Source organism: Trichosurus vulpecula, chromosome 5, assembly GCF_011100635.1.
Source record: "Trichosurus vulpecula isolate mTriVul1 chromosome 5, mTriVul1.pri, whole genome shotgun sequence".
Taxonomy (NCBI): Eukaryota; Metazoa; Chordata; class Mammalia; order Diprotodontia; family Phalangeridae; genus Trichosurus; species Trichosurus vulpecula.
In genome coordinates this window covers 255,989,446-256,012,125 of record NC_050577.1, presented here as the reverse complement: position 1 = coordinate 256,012,125, position 22,680 = coordinate 255,989,446, and the positions used below count along the sequence as shown (strand labels likewise).

Genomic DNA, 22,680 nt, shown 5'->3' with positions numbered 1-22,680 from the left:
TGTTTGCTTAAACTCTTTTGACATGTTCTCCTGTCCCTCTTCCCCTCCACCTCCCCCCACCCTCCAAAAAAAAAGTATTCAGAAATTGTATATTTAACAGATTTACTCTGGGTGGAGAAATTTTCCTTTTTTCATCCATAACAAAAAAATACCTCTAAATTCCCATTTTAAAATGAAGTGTAGATAAAACAAAGTCTTTAATAAAGATTACATTAATGAAGGAATGTTAAGACAAATCTACGGAGGAACAGCACATTTGCTCCATCCTCTCCTCTTCCCTGAGGGCTGACATGCAGAGTCATAAGAAGAGCTCTTTCACTTGAAGCAAAAACAGGTGTTGGGTGGGTGGTAGCAGGGGAAGGGTGGCTGGTGGTGGTACATTGGACAGTCCAATCATGGGCCTAGTGTCCCTGGCATAGGGGGCCACCCCTCCCCTAGGTATTCCAGCAATTCCCCATAAGGCTTAGAGAAGAAGGCAAGTGGGGGCAAGTGGGTTGCTGTGGTGATGGGACCCTAGAGGCAGTGCACCGGGGCCAGATGAAGAAGTGGGGACAGGCCTGTGAAGGCTGATGAAGCACAAAGCACTGGGATGATGAAAAAAGGGTAAAGGCTCCTGGTAACTTCTCCCCAGAGCCCTGACCAGGTCTGTTCTCCTTAACAGTGTCCTATGCTCCAAAATTAACTAACCTTTCTTCCTCCCTGCTTCCTCAAATAAAAACTCATCCCTTCTACGGCTTCTCAGCTAGATGCTAAGAGGAAAGAGACATCCTTTAGTCTAACAGCTTCATGGCAGAGATGGGGAAAATGAAGCTAAGAAATGTGATGACTTACTTGTCCCCGGTCCTCCAGGTGTAAATGACTGATGTCTTCTCTCCGAGGGTTAGGCTAGGAAGTTTACATTTTTAAAATGTATTCTCCTGAACCAAAATGAACCTCTTATTGTAAAATTTGAGATTTTCTGAGAGGGGAAGAAGAGCACTTCTCTGAGGCCCTCTAAACTGTCCCATCTATTTCCTGTTAGGCTGATCCTGAGTAGAGACATTTGAGAGCACTTTTATTTTGACAAATGAGGGTTCAAAATGAATTTAAACCCTGGGACTTATTTTAAAACTGTCCTCCCCTTTCAGCCAAAACCTATAGGCCAAAAGTAGTGATTGTAATAATTCTTTGGTCAGTAACTGAGATTTTATTGGTGTAGGAACTGCCCAGAGCAAAAAAGTATCTCCACTTACACCAAAGAGATCAGAGAAAGAGGAAAAGGACACCTATGTATAAAAATATTTAGAGCAGTTCTTTATATTGTGACAAAGAACTGAAAACTAAGGAAGTGTCCATCTATTGGAGAATATGCTGAGGTAAGTAAATTGTGTCATATGACTGTGATGGAGTACTATGTACTGTAAGAAATGATGAATTATAATAGTAATAGCTAACATTTATATAACACCTACTATGTTCTAAGTGCTTTATTTCATTTGATCCCCACAACCCTGGGAGGTAGGCTCTATTATTATCTCCATTTTACAGACAGGAAATGGAGGCAAATCTCGGTTTAAGAAGTTTGCTCAGGGTCACACGGCCAGTAAGGCTGGATTTGGACTCAGATGTGCTTCTCTCCAGGCCCTGACCTCTATTCACTGTAGCACCTACCTTACCAGGGGGACAAAAAAGAGAAACCCTGGAAGGCTGATACATAGTGATGTGCACAGAACTGGGAGAACAATTTATTCAATAACAACATTGTAAAGACCAACAACTCTGAATGACTTAACTTTTAATCAACACAGTGACCAACCATGTTTGCAAAGGGCTCATGAGGACAAATGAATGCTTCTCACCTACTGACAGAGACGTGATGGACTAAAGTGAACATTGAGAATTATTTTTTTTTCTGGAAATGGCCAATTCACTTTGCTTGACTATATATATTTATTATGAGGGTCTTTTTTTTTTTGTCTTTTTCAATGGGGAGGGGGAGAAAGTGAGAAATAGAAAAAAAGTGTTGAAACAATATTTTTTGTGGAAATTAAATATATTTAAGAGGAAACTCTCTGGACCAACCCCTCATATCCACAGCAAATGTCACATTATTATTTAGGCAGATCTGACCCTGATAACTGTCCTTATCATCTGTGCCTGAGTGGTGTCTCCAGACCATCTTAGACAAAGTAGACATGGTGTGGTGGCTAGAGTTCCAGGAAGGCTTGAGTTCCAGTCTGGCCTCAGACACTTACTAGCTGTGTGACCCTGAGCAAGCCTCTTAAATTCTGTTCCAGTTTCCTCACCTGTAAAATGGAGATGTTAACAATACTTACGTTTTAGGGTTGTTGTGAGTATCAAATGAGATAATATTTGTGCACAATTCCTGGCACATAGTAGGGCCTATGTAAATACTTATTGCCTTCCCTGCCTTCCTAGGTAAGGGACTGAATAGGGATAGGAACTGGATCTGTGATTTCATTGGTACAGGGAACTCCACAGTGAGAAAACTTCATCTACCAGCATAGGTTGGCAGCTCTTTGAAACCTGCCCTGGGCGTTGACAAGGTAAGAGACTTACCCAGGGTCACAGTGAGAGGAGACTTGAAACCAGTTTTTGCCGGCTTTGAGTCCCCAACTCAGAACTCAAGCCACTAAGACAAGCTGCCTCCTCCTGCTCCTCCTCCTTACCATCATAGCAACTAAGGTTTATGTAGCGCTTTACAGGTAACTCTTAAATCTCGCAACCACATAGGGAGGTAGGGGTTATTATCATTCCCATTTGACAAACAAGGAAGCTGAGGCAGACAGATGTTAAGTTACTTGCCTAGGGTCACACAGCTAGTAAGTGTTTGAGGCAGGATTCCACTGTGCCGGTTCACAGTATATTAAAAATGATAATTATCACCTACCCAGCAAAACTGAGTATCATGCTCCAAGGCAAAATATGGATTTTTCAATAAAATAGAGGACTTTCAAGCTTTCTCAGTGAGAAGACCAGAGCTGAATAGAAAATTTGACTTTCAGACACAAGAATCAAGAGAAGCATGAAAAGGTAAACAAGAAAAAGAACTCACAAGAGACTTACTAAAGTTGAAGTTTTGTTTACCAAAATGATAATTATCATTTGATTTTTTTATTTTATTAATTTTTATCCATTTGATAATCAAATTAAGATTCGGAAAAACAAGAGGACATAAAAATGAGACAATTTGAATGCGCTCAGCAAATTTTTTTTCTCTGCAAAAAGATTCTAGCCTTCTCCTAATATCACAACTGCTAAAGAAAAAAAAGGCAGACCGTTCAAAACTTCAGTTGAAGAGTAATACTAGTTTTATTTTATTATTTTCTAACCTACATTTGAGGCCCTTTTTGAGCCTGAGGCTCAGACTAAATGCCCTTTGGGATCTTCTTCTGGTGGGGCCTATACTCCTCCAGCTCCTGCTAAAGTCCCACTCCCTTGCCATCCCCAGCTTCGCGTTGGTGCCCCCGGCCGAGAATCACAGGAGACAGCTGCTTGGGTTCCGGATCACGGGGGCTGTAATTCTCACCCCCACCCCCCAGGCCTGGCTTCCGGCCAGTTACTGATGGAAGTGCGGACGCTCAGACCGCAGCAGATTCAGGCAGGAAACTCTGGTCCAAGGAAGGGGGATGGGAAAAAAGGGGTGAGGCGTGGAATAAGAGAGCAGGAGAGGTGCTCGTAGCCTTGTTTCTGGGGGAGAAGTAATTTGAAGTTCGTTTCAAATCTCTTTAGTGAGGGTTGTCAACCTGGGACCCATGCCTTTAAAAAATATTTTTATAACTGTATTTTACTAGCTGGTTTTGTACTAATAAATGAAAATAAAATAAAGAATAAATACTAAACTGCATTTTGCGAGTCTGTTTCCTTTGTAAGCTTATGCATTTTACTTTATGCATTTAAAGACGTTATCCGGAGTAGGGAGGGTTCCTTAGCCAACACTAGACTGCAAAAGGGAACCAGAACACAAGGAAAGGTTTAGAATTCCTACGGCCTGAGACAGTAAATTGCAGAATCTGCAGACCTGCATTTGTCTTCAAGAAAGCCCCTCACGCCAATAAAATCACAGGCCAAGTCAGGTCAATGAGCATTTACTAAGCGCCTACTATGTGCCAGGGACTGTGCTAAGCGCTGTGGATGCATAGAAAGGCCAGTTCCTGCTCTCGAGGAGCTCTCGGTCTAAAGGGAGGGGACAACATGCAAACAATTAGGTACAAAGATGTAGGCAGGATAAATTGGATACCAACAGAGGGAAGGCTGCGTGCACGGGCTTACCGACCCCGGTCATTTTCACCATAATGTGGAAAACCTAGGAAAATATGGCGTGTGTTTATGTCTAAGACGCCTGCAGGTCCCCTCACCACGTGCAATCGATGGCGAATAGCTCTTGAGCCTCTTCTAAGGCTGTGCTCTGGTTTTCTGGACTTTCAAAGTAGCAAAAGACCAGAGAGGGTCGGAGTGACCTAGAGGGGTGGAAGGAGCCGGGACCGAAAGCCACCTGGGGGTTTGACAGGTTTTTTTCTACGGTTTCCTATAGGGAGTGGCGGATCCCAGGAGATCCCAGGGTTGTCCCAAATCCCAAAGTTGTTGCAAAGAGATGGGGCGTGGGGGGGAGGAAGGGAAAGAAGGGAGGGGAGGTCGGAAGAAGTAAGGGAGGCCGCCTCGCTGGGGGCCAGGGCGGGGAACTGGGGGGGAAGGGGTGTGGCGAAGGGGCTCGGAGAGCGTAGGGGAGGAGTGGAAGGAGGAAGGGGAGAGGGCGGGGAGGACTCCGCCGGACTAGGCTTGAAAGGAGGATGGGCTAGACTGGGAGAGGAGGGCGGGAGGCTAGAAGTGGCAGGAAGCCGGACCGGGCCGGGGGCCAACCCGGGAGAGGCAAGCCTAGCACCGAGCACGGCCGTGCGGAGCTGCTGCAGCGGCGGCGGCTGCGGCTGGAGGCGGAGCCGGAGCAGCCTCCGCTGCTGCTGCGGCCCCCGCGTGGGGGCGAGCCGTGGGGTATAGGGCGCCCACCCCGGGTCTCCCTGCACTGCGCCCCAGGGGCTGCAGCGGGCGAGGGTTCCCTGCTCGCCCGGCCGAGGCCGCCGGGTAGATGACGTGGACCAGCAGCATGAGCAGTGGTTACAGCAGCCTGGAGGAGGACACGGAGGACTTCTTCTTCACCGCCAGGACCTCCTTTTTCAGAAGACCTCCCCAGGGCAAGCTCCGCGCCGGCCAGCAAGTGAGTGGCGCCCCGGGGGTCCCCTCCGGAGCCTCCCTCGCCCCTTGAGGGTTGTCTTAGATGGCTGGTGTGTGTGTGTGCTTCATGTATACACAGAACATACATAGATCGTGGGACATCGAACTGGACCGTGGACCACCTCCAGTGCCAAGGTTCTTCACTAAGAATCCGTACACTTGGAAGGGAAAAAAAGTGACACCTTAATTTTCTAATCTTTGGTCTCCTTTGTAATCCTCTGTATTTTATTTTGTGCATTTAAAAAAACCTTACTTTGCGAAGGTCCGCGGGCTTCTCCAGATTGCTCAAGGGTTCTGTGACCTAAAATTGAGAACTCTTGACCCAGTTCCGTTTTCTCCTTTTTACAGATGAGGAAACTGAGGTCCACGGATAGGAAAAGGACCATGCTTTTTTTTTTCTTTTGCTTTGCTTTGTGCACAGCACACAGTAAGCGCTTACTCGTTGCTTGTTGATTACTTACTGATTGTTGATCGTTTTGAAAATCTTTAGAAACGCCATATAAATGCGCGCTGATTGAGGGGCGGGGTGGGGGATGTTTTTCTGCATAGAGAATGGAGGAGAAAGAGAAGGTTCTGCTGTTACTCCCCACTGTCACACTTACCATATGGTAACTACTGCTCCTTTGCCTTGGGGCAATGGGCTAAGGCTTGCTGCTCGCTTTCTTTTGGGTGCAGATGTACACTTGGTGGTGGTAGGAATGGGGGTGGGGGAAGGGAGTTAATCCAAAGTGGCAAACTTCCTAGGTCGGAGAGAGGGGTTGAGGGTTAGGTGGAGGGGCTCCCTCCGGTTCCTCCTCTTGCTTGCCCCAGCTCACCTAGTGAACCCGGAATATTCAAATCCGTTCAGTTCACAAAGCACTTAAGTGAGCCCTTATGAGCGGGGCTACTCTTTGGAAGCTAAGAAACTGTGTTACCTGTCTCTTGTAGGCAAATCCGCGGGGGGCTGAGCAGCTGTGACTTCTCTCTTCGTACTGTGACGACTCTCTTTGTCCCACCTTATGACCTCAAGGGTCATAACTGGCATGTCATTGACCTCTTTATGCCTGCATGCAGGGGCAGGATGGATATTCTCGAATGTAACCACGTTTGTATAGATCCACATTCTCAGAAGTTCTTCGCTGGGTAAATTAGCCCATTAATCAGAGCCAATTTAATTGGAAGGAAACATATTTCTAGACTTTGGCTAGTCTTGCTTAGAGGCAGATTATCAGGGGACTCATTACTTCTGTAAGAGATAGGCAGAAGGGATCTTTTAGGCCAGATTAACCAACCATGACAATATTTCACTGAGTGCCTTTCCCATAACTGAACTGACTTTGGGTTGGGTTTCCAAGGCTGGGGTTTGAACTCATGCCGCCCTGGGCTCTGGGAGAGGCTGGGAAAAGCCCTGCCAGCTGAACCATGCTGACAGCAATCACATTATAAAGAAGGTTGTCATGGAACAAATTTGTTGTTCGCCTTGGGGAAAAAAAATAACATTTATAACCAGACTTACTCCTGGAGGTTTTTAGGAGGGAGAAAATAGTTCAGGGGCACGGGCGATGAGATAAAAATCACATTTTTTGGGTGCCGTGTCATCTCACTGTCAGGTTTTAGTTTCCGTCTTGCTTTCATCCCAGCGTCTCTTCTAAATACATGCAGCTTTTGCTCCATGTTGGGAAGCACACCAGTCAATTCCTCACCATCCACAGGGAAGCATTGGATAGAAAGTGTTTTAGGATGGCACTATATAAAAGTGGGCTAATTCTGTGTAAGGTGAAGGGGGTTTGCTTAATATAAACCTAGGCCCGTCTGGGGAGGTTTTCTCCTTTTAGATTGGGAGCTCCCGAAGAGTACAGGCTGGCTTTTGCCTGTCTTTGCATTCCCAGCTCATTGCACAGTGCCTGGCACACATAGTAGGTCCTTAATGTTTATGGAATGACTTTTCAAGCCTTTTTGTTAGAATGTTATTAGATCCTGGAGGTGCTCCTAAATAATGAGTCAAATGTGTGTTAATGAAATGAGAATAGATGAAGGTTGAGGCCAAGAGCAAGCATCTCCTTCACATTTTAGAAGTTTCTAAAAAATCCAGGCAGTGAGTGTTTCTGTCATTGAGGAAGAAGAAAAAAAAGCAGGGGTGGATCTCAGTCTTTTGCTTCATTTCTTCTGGGGTCAGATGACCTGTTTCTTTGATAGCATCTTTGGTTTTCGGTTCCAAACTGTCTTGGCTCTTTTTGCCTCCAAAGGACACACTTGTGTTGGGAGGGATTTTTGAATGCTTTTATTATATTGATTTTCTCTCTCTTTTTTTCCCCATATCTTTTTCACCTGACCAGTTTCTCTCCAGGGTCTCCCTTCTGCCTTTTCTTTCCCGTCTCTCCTTCCACCTTTGATACTTTTAGCATCGATGTCCAGCTGCTAAGAGCAGGTTTTGGTGTAATAATTTAAGGAAAATCTAATTCCAGAAGCAGTCAGGAAATCCTGAGGGAAAGCAGGCATTAATGAAGTGCCTACTGTGTTGCCAGGCCCTGTGCCAAGTACTTTACAGATATCTTATTTGATCTCTCACAAAAACCCTGGGAGGTAGGTGGGTGCTATATTATAATTCTCATTTTACAGTTGAGGAAATTGAGGCATGTTAAGTGACTTGCACAGGGTCCTACAACTAAGTGGATGAGAGTGGATTTTTTACAGCGTTTTCCATGGGTCCCTGAAAGGAGAGATGGTGGAGGGGAGCTAGTGTCTTAGTTTGAACTTATCTGGCCGTCCTCCTGCAAGCATTTAAAAGGCATGTGGTCAGAACCGTGCACCACAATCAGCTGGTGGGCACGTATAGAAGAGAGTCCTAACTGAACAGCTATGCAGTAAGATTGAGGAAGTAAACATGTTTGTTCCGAAACCTAATTGGCAGCTCCTTTTGTTTGTTTCCCCTTGCAAAATTGAGACTAAAAGGGGAAGTTTAGCACGGTCATGTGTGACTGCTGATAGGCTTTCTCCCCCTTTGCTTGGAGAATTACTCAACTCTGGCCGGATATCTCTGTTTCATCTACTCACTACTGCCTGCTTTGTGCAAGGTGTACTGTGTTATATGTTAAGGATTTAAAAAAACCTTAAAATATTTAGTTTAACATTAATAATTTAATTTTAGTGTTTAATGTTAATATTTAATGATATTAAAAATAAAATGAGATAGTTAATTTAAGGGGTTAAGATTTTTACTGGAGAGGGATGTGATAAGCCTGTGTCAGTGCAATGACTTGGAGTCAGGAGAACCTGGATATGTAGTCTGGCCCTGCCTCAGTTTACCTCATCTATAAAATTAGGATTTTGAGTTAAATAATCTTTTAAGATTTTTACCATCTTTAGAGCTATGATATATAATGATGAGAATACAGTACTTTGGGGAAATTTGAGGGATTTTTTTTTTCAGTTTTAGGGGTATGAACGAAATCTTGAAGGAAGGCTTTTATGTGTTGCCTTTGCACTATTATAGGAGCAGCTAGGTGACTCAGTGGATAGGTAGATAGATCATCTGGGGTGTCTCTATCCATAAAATAAAGTCTTTGGGTTTATTTCCTTTGGCTTGGTGAGTTATTTTTATTGGACCAAGGTGACTTGCATATGGTATCCTGGGTCAGAGTCCACTGAATTTTTTCACATGGTTGGTTGGGTCTTATGAAATCCCATGGTGTCTTATTCTTTTAACTGCATCTTCTGGAGAGAATAGTCACTGATCACATAAATGAATGATAGTTTTTCTGTTGCTTCTTTGTGCAAATCCAGGAGGTGATGTGAGTGGAGTGGATAGAGAGTGGCTTTTCATGAAGGAAGACTTGGCTTCTGGTCTCACCTCTGACAAATACTAGTCCAATGACCCTGGGCGAGTCATTAAACCCTTATTAAGTGCCTGGCAACTCTCAATGCACTGGGGTTGTAGAGAAGGTGCCTATCATAGAGGGACTCTCCTTACCTGGGTGTTCCCAGTACCAATGAAATCACAGGTCTGATCTCTAAGTCCAGGAAGACTTAGATTTGTTTGGAAAGCAGCGACAAGCAGAGTTTATGAAAAGAAGAGCTAAAAATATCTGGTAGTTACTGGGTTTCTTTTTTAGACATTTTTAGTCAGTGTATGCTGTACTATAAACATTGTTTTCTGGGAGAAAAACATGAGGCCAACCCAATGCTGTTTTGGTAGCAAGCCCTCTTGCATCAAGCCCCAACCATCTCCTTGGATTTTTTTTTTTAAGTGTGGGATGTTTTATTTTTTTAAAAAAGGACCTCTTTCTTTGTTGACTTGGCCAGAGGCTGTTACAGATAGATGTTCCCTCTTCAGAGGAACCTGAAAGAAAAGCATAGAGGATGGGTTAATAACCATGAAAGCTATCTGTTCTTGAATGAAGCACGTCACCCACTGGGTTCAGCTTAAGTTTGCATTTTCATCTTGTTGAGGGAAGATATAAATAGCAAAGAACAAAGTTTTTATTCCTATCTGCTTGTCTAACATCTTACCCTTATTTCAAGGCCCAGCTTAACTTCCATCTTCACTTTTAAAGCCCCAACCCTATTCTAAACTCCTACATCACTGCATCACTTGTACAGATACCGATATTGGGGCAGCTAGGTGGTGCAATGAATAGAGCACGGGCCCTGGAGTCAGGAGGACCTGAGTTCAAATTTGGCCTCAGGCAATTGACACATACTAGCTGTGTTACCTTAGGCAAGTCACTTAATCCCAATTGCCATCCCCTCCTCCAAAAGAAAAAAAAATTATAGCCAGATACTGATACTAAACTGCTCTTGTGGAATAACAGTAGCTAGCATTTACATCATACTTTAAGGTTGGAAAAAAAAATCACTTAACATGGATTTGTCTCATTTGACTCCCACAACCAGCTCTGTGTGGTAGGTACTATTATCATGTCCATGTTACAGAAGAGAAAATTGGGGGGGGCGGGAATAATGATGCCAGGTATACCAAAGGTCTTAGTGCAGTTTTAAGATTCGTATTTTTGGTACTTTAAGGTTTGTGTTTTAGAATGGAAATCCATAGGAAAAAAGGAGAACTGGAAAATTCTTGCCTGATGTCACATAGCTACGCCAAGTGTGTCACTTGATACATTATTTTATTAGCTGCCATAGATTGATACCACCTTGATATACAAGGTGGCCCAAAAGTCAGCCTAATTAGCTATTGGAGGTCATTTCAGTCCAACTCTTAGACCAGCAGTGGGGAACCTGTAGCTTTGAGACCCCATGTGGCCCTCTAGGTCCTCAAGTGTGGCCTTGAGGTCTCAGGTTCCTCACCCCTGTCTCAGACTATACATCTCTTGAAGGACGGGGGCCTCCATCTTAAACATTTTTATGTCCATTCTGCTCTGTATGGTGCCAAGTTTGGAGTAAGCGGTCAGCAAATGTTTAATGAACCTAAGAATATTGCTTAGACAAATATACTTTGCTAGCTTCCCTTGTTTTAAGGCAACCTGGCTTAGAAAAAAAAAATCTTTGCTTGCTAAACACAAATAAGGGTGTAACTCTACAAAAAGATAGCTTACTTTTTTTTTGCAAAAGGATTCAGCACAGGTTTTCTTTAAAGAGCGAGTTTCTCCTGTGCATTTATTTAAAAGATTTGGTTTATCTCTAGCTTTTTATGTGTGCAAAGTGAAGTATGCCTGTGATGGATGTGTTTAATTGGAAAAGGTGGGTCTAAGCTGAATTTATGGAAACTAAACAGCATTTTTTTTCCCATTGATTTCCATCCTGAAATGTCAAGTGTCCCAGAAATTTTTAAGCTGAACTAAGACTTTTGGGACACCTGTAGTGGTCATTCACCTCTTCCATACAATTTTTGTCCGGTACCTAGCACATGGTAAGTATTAAATACATGCATGTCGAATTGAATTTAATTAGAATATGGTCACCTTTATTCACATCACAATACTGAAGGGAACAATCTTTGAGATTAAAATAGCACTAATCCATGAAGAACCTGATATTTCAGACACATCCTTGGGAAGTGCTTCACCCAGCCTAGTCCTAGGGAGTTGTTACCTGTCACCTAAGAAGCTAAAGGACATTGGCCTTGATTAGAGAGCTAGTAAATGTCAGAGGTGGACTTTGAACCTTGGTCTTCCTTCCTCCAAGCCCAGCAATCTATCCATATTATGCCAAGCTGCCTCAATTTCAATTCCTCAACTCAAAATACAAAATAAAGTATGCACATCATGCCTACACCTAAAAAAACTGAACCAGAAAGTGTATTCCCCATATGCTCAGGAGAGGAAGATTTCTCTGGGGTTTTCCCAGGTTTTTAAAATTAGGCTGCATCTCTAGCTGTGTGTCAGGTTACACAGGAACCTCAAAATAATGCTGTTTCCTGGTCATGTACTTGGAGTTTGTGTTAGAGAATGCAAACTTATGATACAATCCCAGAGCGTTGGGGGTTGGACCCTTTGTTGGATATGAGGTGGGATGGATACAACCACCCCCAGGCCTTTTCTCTAGTAGTCTCTAGTGGGATCCCTTTAAAAACCAGACTTTATCTGTAGCATCTAAAGGGTTAATCTTGTGGTTCCTCTTAATTGTTTGTTTAGCACTTCTGATTAGGGCTGCTTCAGTGACTCTGAATGTATTTTGTATCCTTGGTATTTTGTTTTATGACGAAGGTTGGGTATGGACTGAGAGGTATCAAGTACCAGTAACATAGTGATTCATATAATTATTTCTCTAAATAAAGATTTCTGCAGAGTGGGTTTCCATTTCATCAGGGTCATAATACCAAATATTTATAGATACTGTGCGTTACGATTTTGAAAATACTTTCATATTTATCCTTTCTCTTCATTCTCATGAGAGCTCTGTGAGATAGGACAGGTATTAGTCCTATATTACAAATGGGAAAACCGAGGTGGAGACCTTGCTTGTGGCTCATACCAAGGGGGTAGAGATGGGACTCAGACGTAGGTCTGTTCACTCAGATCTTAGGATCAGAGATTGAGAGCTGGTAGGAAATCCAGAACTCATCTAGTTCCTACTTCCTCGGATCTTAGGGTCAGAGTTTTAGAGCTGGTAGGAAATCCAGAACTCATCTAGTTCCTAGTTCCTCGGATCTAAGAGTCAGAGATTTAAGAGCTGGTAGGAAATCCAGAAAGCATCTAGTTGCTATTTTCTTAAATCTTAGGATCAGAGATTTAGAGCTGGTAGGAAATCCAGATCTCATCTAATCTGACCTTATTTAACAAATGGAGAAACTGAGTCTCAGAATTGAAGTGACTTAAAAAAGTCAGGATTTGAACATGGGTCTCCTGACATCCAGCTCTCTTTGCCATACTTCCTTTCTTTGCAGGGTATGTTGAGAGAGTTTAAGAATAATTGGGAGGTACTAGCACAAGGCATTTCTGAACTCTCTCAGAGTTGACTTCCAGGAAATAAGTCATATCCCCTTTGTTTGCCTAGATAGCATGGAGCTGGCACCCAGTCTTCCCCACTGCTAAGGAGAACGGGATCTTTTCTGTCCTCTTGGGTAGATATAGAATTGTGGATTTTCCTGAGATCCTGCAGAATCATCCTTTAGCAGTAGGGAAAATCAAAGCTTTCTAGCCTGTAACCAGTTTTTAAAAATCTTTCAGAAAGTGATGAAATGTGGATCCTGGAGAAACTGGGGAGCCCTCGAAGATTTTTTTTTTGTGCTAAAGACAAAGATATTGCCCTTAGCTTAATGCCTGGGGAAGGAGGGAAGGGAATAAGCATTTATATAGCACCTACTATGTACTAGGCACTGTACTAAGCATTTTATAAATATTATCTCATGTCATCCTTGAAACAACCGTGGGAAATAGGTGCTATTATTATCCCCATTTTCCGTGGAGGAAACAGAGATTTAAGTGACTTGCCCAAGGGTCACATAGATAGTAAATGGCTGGTACATAGTAGGCATTTAATAAATGCTTATTGATTGACTGACAGACATACATAACTGGGATCAGTGTGTGTGGGGGTGATGGTTGAAGGGGGAGGGAAGCTTTTTTTCCCCTTTCTTTCCCCAACTCCCTCTCCCAGATGATCCATTACAATAGAAGGCATCCCTCGAGACACACCAACTGTCTCTTAAACCCTCCAGTATATGAAAAGAACAAGGCTTATTATATCTTAGAATATTGTCAAACTAATGTGCCTTTTGTGGACTCTTTAACTGTGATCTTTTGCCTCCTGATGCAGTCAACTAAGGGTCATTTAGTGGTTATTCATGCGTCACTTTTGGTCTTTTTCCAGATGTTATACAAAAGGACATAATGAGAGGGGGAGAAAAGAAGATGAATTTGTGAATCATAGACTCAGAAGAATAGATTTAGCAAACCAGACCTTGAGGGACATAATGGTGATGAAGAATAATGATAGTCTCCTATTAATACAGTCACTGAAGTGTTAAAATGAAAATGATTGCTTGCAGTTGTTTTTAAATATAGGGTTGTGAAAGTAATTTTCTAATTGTATTGCAGTTTTTTTTTTTTAATTTTCCTCGGCATATGAAACAAACCCTCTGCTAAAGTGCTGTTTCAAGAGTCTCAGCATGGCATGTGAAGGACCTTGGGTAACCCAAGCACAAGCCTGACTGTTCACCGAGGCCAGGAAAGCTAATTGGGAGGAAAAATCTTCACAGCAATAAAGGTCTGATACTTAATATTTACGGAATTGGTACGAATAGATACAAGCCAGAACCATTCCCAAGTATATAAATTGTCAAAGGACATAAACAGGCAGCTTGTAAAAGAGAAAATGTTATCCATCAACAGCCATATGAAAGAATATTTTAAATCACTAAGAATAAAGGAAAAGCAAATTAAAATAACTTTGAGATTTTGCATCTCACCCATCAGATTGACTGCTATGACAAGGTAAAAATGTTAAATATTGGAGATGCTATGGAGAAAGAGGTAAGCTAATGTGCTATTGGATCAGTGAATAAATAGATCTATTTGTTGTGGAATACAATTTGGAATTATTCCTCAAAGTCACTAAACTGTACATACTCTTTGGTGCATAAGTAGCACTATTAGGTAGGTATATATTCGAAGATGGTGAAAGGCAGAGAACAGTTTATATGGGTATAGGTATATGTACACACATACTTATGTTTGTGTGTTTATATATTATATGCATAGATAAGGTGTGTATGGGGTGTTCAGGGAGGACTAGCATCCTCTGGTATGAAGGGTTGCCAAGCCCTTTTCAGGACTGCCCATTCACCTTTGGTGTCTAGTGGGTCACCTAACTCTCACCTGTGGTCCAAGAAGCTGTAGCATGTGCAGTGGCCACATCCCGGTAGAACCATCTCAGATGGGCTAAACTAGGTCGAGGGAAACCAGTGGGTCTCAAACCCATCGGTGAGTTAGGGGAGCATCTATCCCAAGTGAAGACGTCCCCTGGTGTAATTGGTGAATGAGAACACTTTGTTCCAAGAGCCATGAAGGCAACTGAAGCAGGTGCTGTGGAGCACTTAGAGCTTGGTCAGGCACCGAAAACTCCAAGGTCATCCACTGCATCCTGGGCCATGGCCAGTCATCCTGAATTTTCTCTTGCCATTGGACTTTGGTGCCTCTGGAAAAGAGAGTGAAGCTGCCAACTTTGTGAGTCCAATTCACTCACAGGTCTTTGAAAAAGGACAGACAACAATAACAATGTTATACATATATGTAGTAAATGTATGTGTACACAGTGTTTTTAAATATCTATATTGTACATCTAAAATATATTTACATATACACATTATATATAATGCTTTTAATATATAAAATATGCATCTATATTACACACATTAAACATACACATTTATATATTGTATGATAGGCATTTGTAATATATACATATAATGCATTTAATATAAAATGCGTATCTAATATATATTTACATGCACATACTATATGTAATACTCTAAATATAGAATATATAAACTATATTCATATATACATATGTATATATGATGCTTTTAATATATAAGATATATTACATTTAGTAAATGCTTCTTTATTCATCAACAGGTAAATGGAAATTATACATGTAAATGGAAATTATATAAATATATGAATAATTTAGAGAAACTTTGGGAAAATTTTTATGACTGATAATGGAACAAAGTAATCAATCCCTCAGAACAAGAGTTTACACAGTGGCCATGAGAATGTAAAGGAAAAACAACATCAGAAGACTCCAGAACTCTGTGATCATTGTAGGACTTGATTGTGAAGCGGGCCTCTCCTCTGATGGCATTGAGTTAATAGTATATTTGGCATAAATGTATTTTTAGATATGACTAATGTAGAGGTAACTATGTTGGAGAGAAGTCCTCAACTGGTGCTGGGAGGAGGGTTAGGTTTAGGATATGACCCATTTTCCTACCCCCGATCACATACCCCTGGGGGGGGGGGCGGTCGGGACCCTTTAAGATCATTCAGTGTCTCCTCCCCCTTCGAGGCAATGGGCCCCATTTGGGAAACCACTGCTGGATAATGTGTTGCAAGATGACTTTTCACAACTCGAAATGGAAGGTAATTGACTAGTTAATCTTCCAATTATCACATTAGAAAGGCATTACTAAGAAAAAAACCACCTTTCCCGTTCCTAATAAACACTGGGCTAGATCAGTAGGGGTGGCTGATTGAATTTCTTTTAATCTATGAATTTTGTAAAATTCGCGTCAATTTCCTAACTAATCCTCTAGAATTCTCTGGGATCTAATCCTAATGGAGGAGCATTGAAATCAGAGCAGCACAAACTGACACTACAGAGGTGACGCTCTTCATATAGGATATGCAGCATGATTGAATGTTGTCTTTTGTTGAAAATTTGCCGTGAGAATCTGGTATTGAAATAAGTTGGCAGCTCCATCTCAGCCCTTTGTTTCAGATTTCTTTATGTTCTGACTCATTACAGCTTGGTTTGATTTTTCCTTTCTCTTTCAAAAACTTTGCTCAATAGAGCTTTAAAATAAAATGACATTTGAAGTGTTCTTGTGGCTTTAGGAAAGGTGTCTTTTACTTTCTATGGCTTTAAAAGGTCCAAACCAGACTTACTGTGGAAATCTTTTCAAGAAATTAGTCCTGGTGATAATTTCAAGCACGTATGACATTTTCCCCAAACAACCATTTAGGGATTAGAAAATAAAGTGTATGTCAGTCAAACTTTTATTATTTCAATGGATCTCTGATCTCACTGATGTAGGTACTTTGATATAGATCACAATCTACATAGGTGTACTTTAAACCTTTAACAGGGGGGCTACTTGTTCTTCTAAGTCAGGAGTACACTCCCTAGTGGGATGAACCAGATTAAAAGATAATTGGGAAATATTTAACAAAATAAAAATATAAATGAACAAAAATAATAATAATGTATAGTTTTCCAAGTAATGTGCAGCCAGTGGGGATCCTTATATATGGTTTAGTGTGGCCCCCATTTCTATTTCTGAGATACCACCATCTAGGTGATGGTGGTTGGAGGTAGGGTGGGTTTCTCCAGGACTCCATGTTAAACAGGTACCAGTGCAGCACTTGAATGTCTGACAATGTTGATATAAGTCAGTATCTCTTATAGTTTGTCTACTCATTCGTCATTGAACTAACTCCTCTGAATTTCAATATCCTCATTGGTAAAATGGGGATAATAAAGTATTGTCCAGTAGTGAACCCTTACCTCAGTAAGTAGGGTCTTTGGGTTTATGGACCAAATTCTGCTACTATATTTAGTTGCTTCTCTGTGTTGTAACCTAATCTTTTCCACTGATGAACTTTTCTATTTTTTCTTTTTTACCAAATACTTTTGATTATTGCTGACACATTATAGGTGCTTAATAAATGTGTGTTTCTTTCCTTCTTCATTTTACAGGTAAGAATTCCTGCTAACAATAATTTGAAATTATTTGGAATAATAATTGAAGAATAAAAATAAAGTTAACATGCTTTTAAGGGAATTAGAATTTATATGGCAAGAACTATCCTCAACATCCCGCCTTGCTGAATTCTAAATTAGGTACTTGTGACATAACTCTAGCTATGTTGCTCTTACTATCATTATGAACATATTATTAGGATCATTTTTTACTAGATATCTGCTCTCTGCAAGGCACTGATAGGTGAGATGTTCTTAAAGATGACAATGGGCCAGGATAAAAACTTGAGCAGATCTGTTCTATTTTAGCAGTATTTGTTGTGCTATCACTTTCAACTGCCAGTGTTTTTAGAATGATGTGGTTTAGTTTTTCCATAATTGCTTTTCCATGAACTCATCTTCTCACATCCTCTTCCTCTACAAAGTCTCACAAATGAGCTTGTATTCTAATCCCTTGTTGCCTTTGGCTACCATTCCAGTTAGAATGTTAATATTCCTAAAAGGGGTATTTCTTTATGTGGACACACAGCTGTGTGCCATATTGTTTGCTCCCCTTTTAAGTTTATTGAGATTTCAAAGGGGGATTGGGTGTGTTGAAGAGATTTATTGAAAACAAAAAAACACTGTAGAGTCTTTCATCAAGTGGGCATAGTGGTTCCAATCTGGCCACAGTGCATGAAAAATGCCTGAAAATTAGATGTCTCCTCCAGGGCTCTTCTTGTCGAAGGGAGTTAGTGATCCATCTCCCTCTTCCTGGCATCATTAAATGACGTCCCAATGACTGCTTAGCAAAGGAGAGCTAAATAACCGATGAATGGCCCCTCAGAGACGTTTCCTGCTTCTCTCTATGCTGCCATTGTTTTGTGTCCTCGAGAGTTCCTCAGAGTTAACCATAAGGTACCTATCACAAGTATTCAACTAACTTTTAAAAAGGAAAAGAAAAAGGTTTCCTGACCTTGGGAAAGAGAATTTGGCTGGAGGGCATCTAATACTTTAGTGCAAATATTTAGGTAAAAGAACTGTACTGTGTCAGAAGATTTCTTGTTTTCATTTCTTTCCTCCCCCCCCCCTCCCCGCCCCCCTTTATTTTGTCGGTAGTATAAGAGCCCCTGTTAGCTGCAGAGCGGGGGCTTGGTGCTGTTCATTTGACCCAACAGCTCATTGGCCCTTCCATCCTTAGGCTCTTTTATTCAGATGAATTATTACATATTAATAGTACACATTACTTATATTAATGGTTTATCTTATAGCATACCATAATGTTAATTATACATTCATATTTTACATTATAATATTAATATATAGTAATTACATTAACTATTATAAAACACCACTAATATATTATCAAATATTCAGATTATCTCCTGGAACTGTAGGCTCAGGGTTTATAATTTGGGAACTAACATCTCAGTTTTGTTAATGTTTTCCTTAGAGCTATTCCAGTGCCACTTTTGGCCAAGGGTCTGGCTTATTGTGGTCTCTCTTTTTAAAAGGATTTCTTGCTCAGTTGTGAATTTTAGCTGACTACACAGATTCAGTCTGGGAACTGGCTTGCTTATTCAGAACTAGAAAGCCAGTGTTAATGATAGTCTTAGGATCAGAGCTTAAGAGCTTAGAGAGAATTTAGGGGCCATCTAGCTCAGCTCCTTTGTTTCACAGGTGAGAAAACTGAGGTCCGGAGAAGTTTTATCCAAGGCCATACAGGTGGTAACAGAAGGAACAATACTAATTTTGCTGTTGTTGGGTCATTTTCTGGAGTGCCCAACTCTTCATGACCCCATTTGGGGTGTTCTTTACTAGAGTGGTTGGCTATTTCATTCTCCTCATTTTACAGATGAGAAACTGAGGCAAACAGGGTCAAGTGACTTGCCCAGGGTCACACAGCTAGTATGTGTCTGAGGCTAGATTTGAATTCATAAAGATGAGTCTTCCCCATTCCAGACCTGGCACTCTATCCACTGCACCATGTAACTGCCCCATTTTCATATATAGCCTGCTCTTATAGGCTATTGTCATAGTCTAAGAAGGTAGCAAATAAAACCCTGTACTAGGGGTGTAGCCTAGTACCCGGCACACAGTAGGTGCTTAATAAATGTGTATTGACTGACTGGGAATAAGGAAGATGAGATGGATTCTAGAGATGATGCAGTTGAATTGACAGGGCTTAAGTAATTGAGTAGAGCTCCGGCCTGGGAGTCAGGAGGACCTGAGTTCAAATGCGGCCTCAGACACTTGACACAAAAGTACTAGCTGTGTGACCTTGGGCAGGTCACTTAACCCCAATTGCCCTGCCTTCCCCCCTCCAAAAAAACCCAAACAAACAAAAAAGGACATAAATGATTGATGGGATTTGCAAGAAGTGAGAGAAAGGGAAGAATCATAGTATTACAGGATTTGGTCTTGGAAAGGGCAAAGGGAAAAATCATTTAGTCTAACTTGTGTATGTTAACAGATGAAAAAACTGAGACCCAGAGAAATTAAGGGATCTGACTGAGGGTTATGCCAGTGGGCAGCAGCAGGTCGGGGTCCAAGCAGGGATCCTCTTCACTCCAAATCTAGTTCTCTTTCCACTCTGTCATGTCTCTGAAAAGATAAGCCCAAGATTTAAACATGGGAGACCATGGTGTGACTGGAAGTTTAAGGGGAAAGATAATAAATAAGCTTGTTTGAAGCCCTTGTAGGCAGTTGGAAATTTGTGGGTCTGGAGCTCAGAGGAGTTTCATTGCTCATTGAATAGTGTCAAAATACTTTATCTGGCATTCAATTCAGTAATGCAATTCTTATTTAATTTATTTATGAAGCACCTACTATGTGCCAGGCACTGTGCTAAGCACTATAGATATAAAAAGAGGCAAAAGACAATCTTTGCTCTCAAGCTTAATCTAATGGGGGAAGACATAGGTGCCAACAAATACATACAAAGCAAGCAATCTACAGGATAAATAGGAAATAAATAAAGGAGGGAAGGCCCTGGAATTAAGAGTGGTTGAGAAGGGCTTCCTGTAGAAGGTAGGCTTTTAAGTTGGGCCTTAATGGAAGCCAGAGAGGTCAGTAGTTGGAGTAGAGGAAAGATGACAAAACTTGTCTTCCCAGTAAGACGAAGTTTCTTGAGGGCAGCGAAGGGCACCATATCAAATTATTCCCCTGTGTCCCTCATGGGGAAGGTGCCTGATGTGACCCCAGGGCTGCCTGAATCAGATTAAAATGTAAGGGCTGGTGTGGGAGAGAGCCATAGAAAATTCCCAAAGCTGAGAGAGGGAGTGTCTTATTCACAGACTGGCCAGGCCATTCATTTGTCACTGGATCATGGAGGGGCCTGTTGGGGTGTAAGAAGACTGCAAGGGGAGGAGGGAGGTAGGTTAGGAAAGGCTTTCAATGCCAGACTTCTCACAATGGATCCATCCTGTCTCTACAGTTTTATCTAACTGCTTCCCATCATGAACCAACTGTATATTCTGTTGAAATTTAGTCTTCCCCTTCCTCATCCTGTGACTTCTCCCCTCTGGCCCTTTTCTCAGGCATTCCTTGGAAGGAAGCCTTCCTCCTACTAGACCTGTTGACCATGCTAGGGATCCTGGAGGTTTTGCTGAAATACTTCCTCCTTCATTTAGCCTCTTAAAATCTCCCTCATCCCCTCCCTAGGTGGGAAGGAGACCTTATCTGACATTACATGATTTTGTATTCTAATTCACCTATTATATTCTGATCTTGATTGTGTTCTATTTTGGGTTGCTTCCTTAATTCCATCCTGTGCCATAAGTAAGTTCCTCCCCAGAAGTAGAGATCATTACTTATTTATCTCTGAATCTCTCCAATCCCTAGCTTAGTATCTGGCACTAGTTGACATTTTAATGTTTATTTAGAATGCAAGTATGCATATAATAAGGTGTCCAGGAACTTAAGAAATGGTAGACCGATTATCTCCATTTCTCTGAGGTAGGGCACAGTGAATGTTTGGTTGTCATCTACTTACTGAAAGTCAGGATTAGCCTCGGTCATGTTACTTCCTTAATTGGGTGACTTGGTATTTGCTCAGTATTCACCTATGAGGGAGAACTCATTTCTGGGGAAAATTTAACCTTTTTTTCATCACTTCCTTGCTTTTTATCTTTTTTGCTGTAACTTTTCTGGAGATTAATCTTTTCAGATCAAGGCCTACCTTTTGATCACAAGAATTTACCTTTATCTCTATGTTCAATAAATAAATTTCTGTTCATATAACTTAGCACGTGATTGTATATTTTCTTGTTCTGTTTTTCATATATTTTCTTTTTTTAACTTTATATTTTCTTATTCTCTAATGTTTGATGTGTACAAAACTTGTCTCCTCAGTGAGACTTAAGTTTCTTGAGGTCAACGAGAGGGCACCATATTAAATTATTCCTTTGTATCCCCTTATGGGAAAGGTGTCAAACATGCTTGTGGCCTGCACCATCCCTAGTACTGACTGAAGCAGATAAGAATGTAATTGAGAAATGTTTAACAAAATAAATAAAAATACATTAAAATGTACATAATAAAAATTTGTGGTTTTCTAAGTCAGTATGTAGGCTATTTGTGGTGTAAAGATTCTGGGAAGCCCAAAATTCCATCATTTCCATATGAGTTTGACACCACTGCCCCATGGGATCTAGAATAGTATAGAATAATTTTCTAGCACTGGTGGGAACATTAGAGATAATTTAGACCATCCCCCTTGATTTACAGATTGGCAAATTAGTAGAGGGGGAGCATTCAAAAAATAGTTAAATTCAACATTTATTGAGGGCCTACTATGTGTCAGGCACTGTACTAGTCTGTAGAGTTAAGATAATTGAAATAGTATTGATTAATTAGGCTCATAAATAACTATCATTAGTAATTTAAGCTTTCTCCACCAAATGTATCTTTTGGGGGGGGTGGAGTGTTGAATCTGTGGTTTCATTAATGTAGGGAATATTCACTGGGGAAATTCTTTGCAATTTCAATAGAGAGCTACAGCTGTTCCGCAATTGACTGGGCCATGGTCACAGAGCTAGTATGTGAATTTGGACTCAAGTCTTTCTGACCCTAGGGTCAGCTTTGCTATATTGTAATACTGCTTTTCATCGTGTTCATTGTTTCCTGTTGTTATTCAGTTATTTCAGTCACATCTGACTCTGTGACCCCATTTGGGGTTTTCTTGGCAGAGATACTGGAGTAGTTTGCCATTTCTTTCTCTAGCTCATGTGACAAATGAGAAAACTGAGGCAAACAGGGTTAAGTGACTTGCCCAGGGTCACTCAACTTAGGCTGGATTTGAACTCAGGAAGAGTCTTCTTGACTCCAAGCCCAGCTGCCCTACATTTTTCACAGCCCAGTAATTTTCCATTTCATGCATGTTTTATAATCAGTAGATTACTTTTTGCCACCATTTGAGTTATGAGGAACATTAGGGATCACTTAGTTTACCTCCTCTCTTTTATATCAGTGAGGAGTCTTAGATCCATCGAAGTTAAGTTTGCTCAAGTAGTAAGTAGCAGAGTCAGGGCTCTAACCTAACCCAGGGCATCTGAGCCTCCAAATCTAACATTCTTTCTTTCTATATCACTATGCAGTCTTTTGTTACATTGC

General features: G+C 41.3%; 1 protein-coding gene across 1 annotated transcript in view; it reads left to right on the top strand.

The window, feature by feature from the left end:
- Positions 1-4,723: 4,723 nt before the first annotated feature.
- The window catches only part of RASSF3 (Ras association domain family member 3), a 101,142-nt gene continuing 83,185 nt past the window's right edge, over positions 4,724-22,680 (top strand). The window contains exon 1 of the mRNA XM_036760420.1: positions 4,724-5,212. Within this exon, the coding sequence (XP_036616315.1) occupies positions 5,084-5,212 (129 nt within the window). The 5' untranslated portion in view covers positions 4,724-5,083. The remainder of the gene's footprint in view (positions 5,213-22,680) is intronic.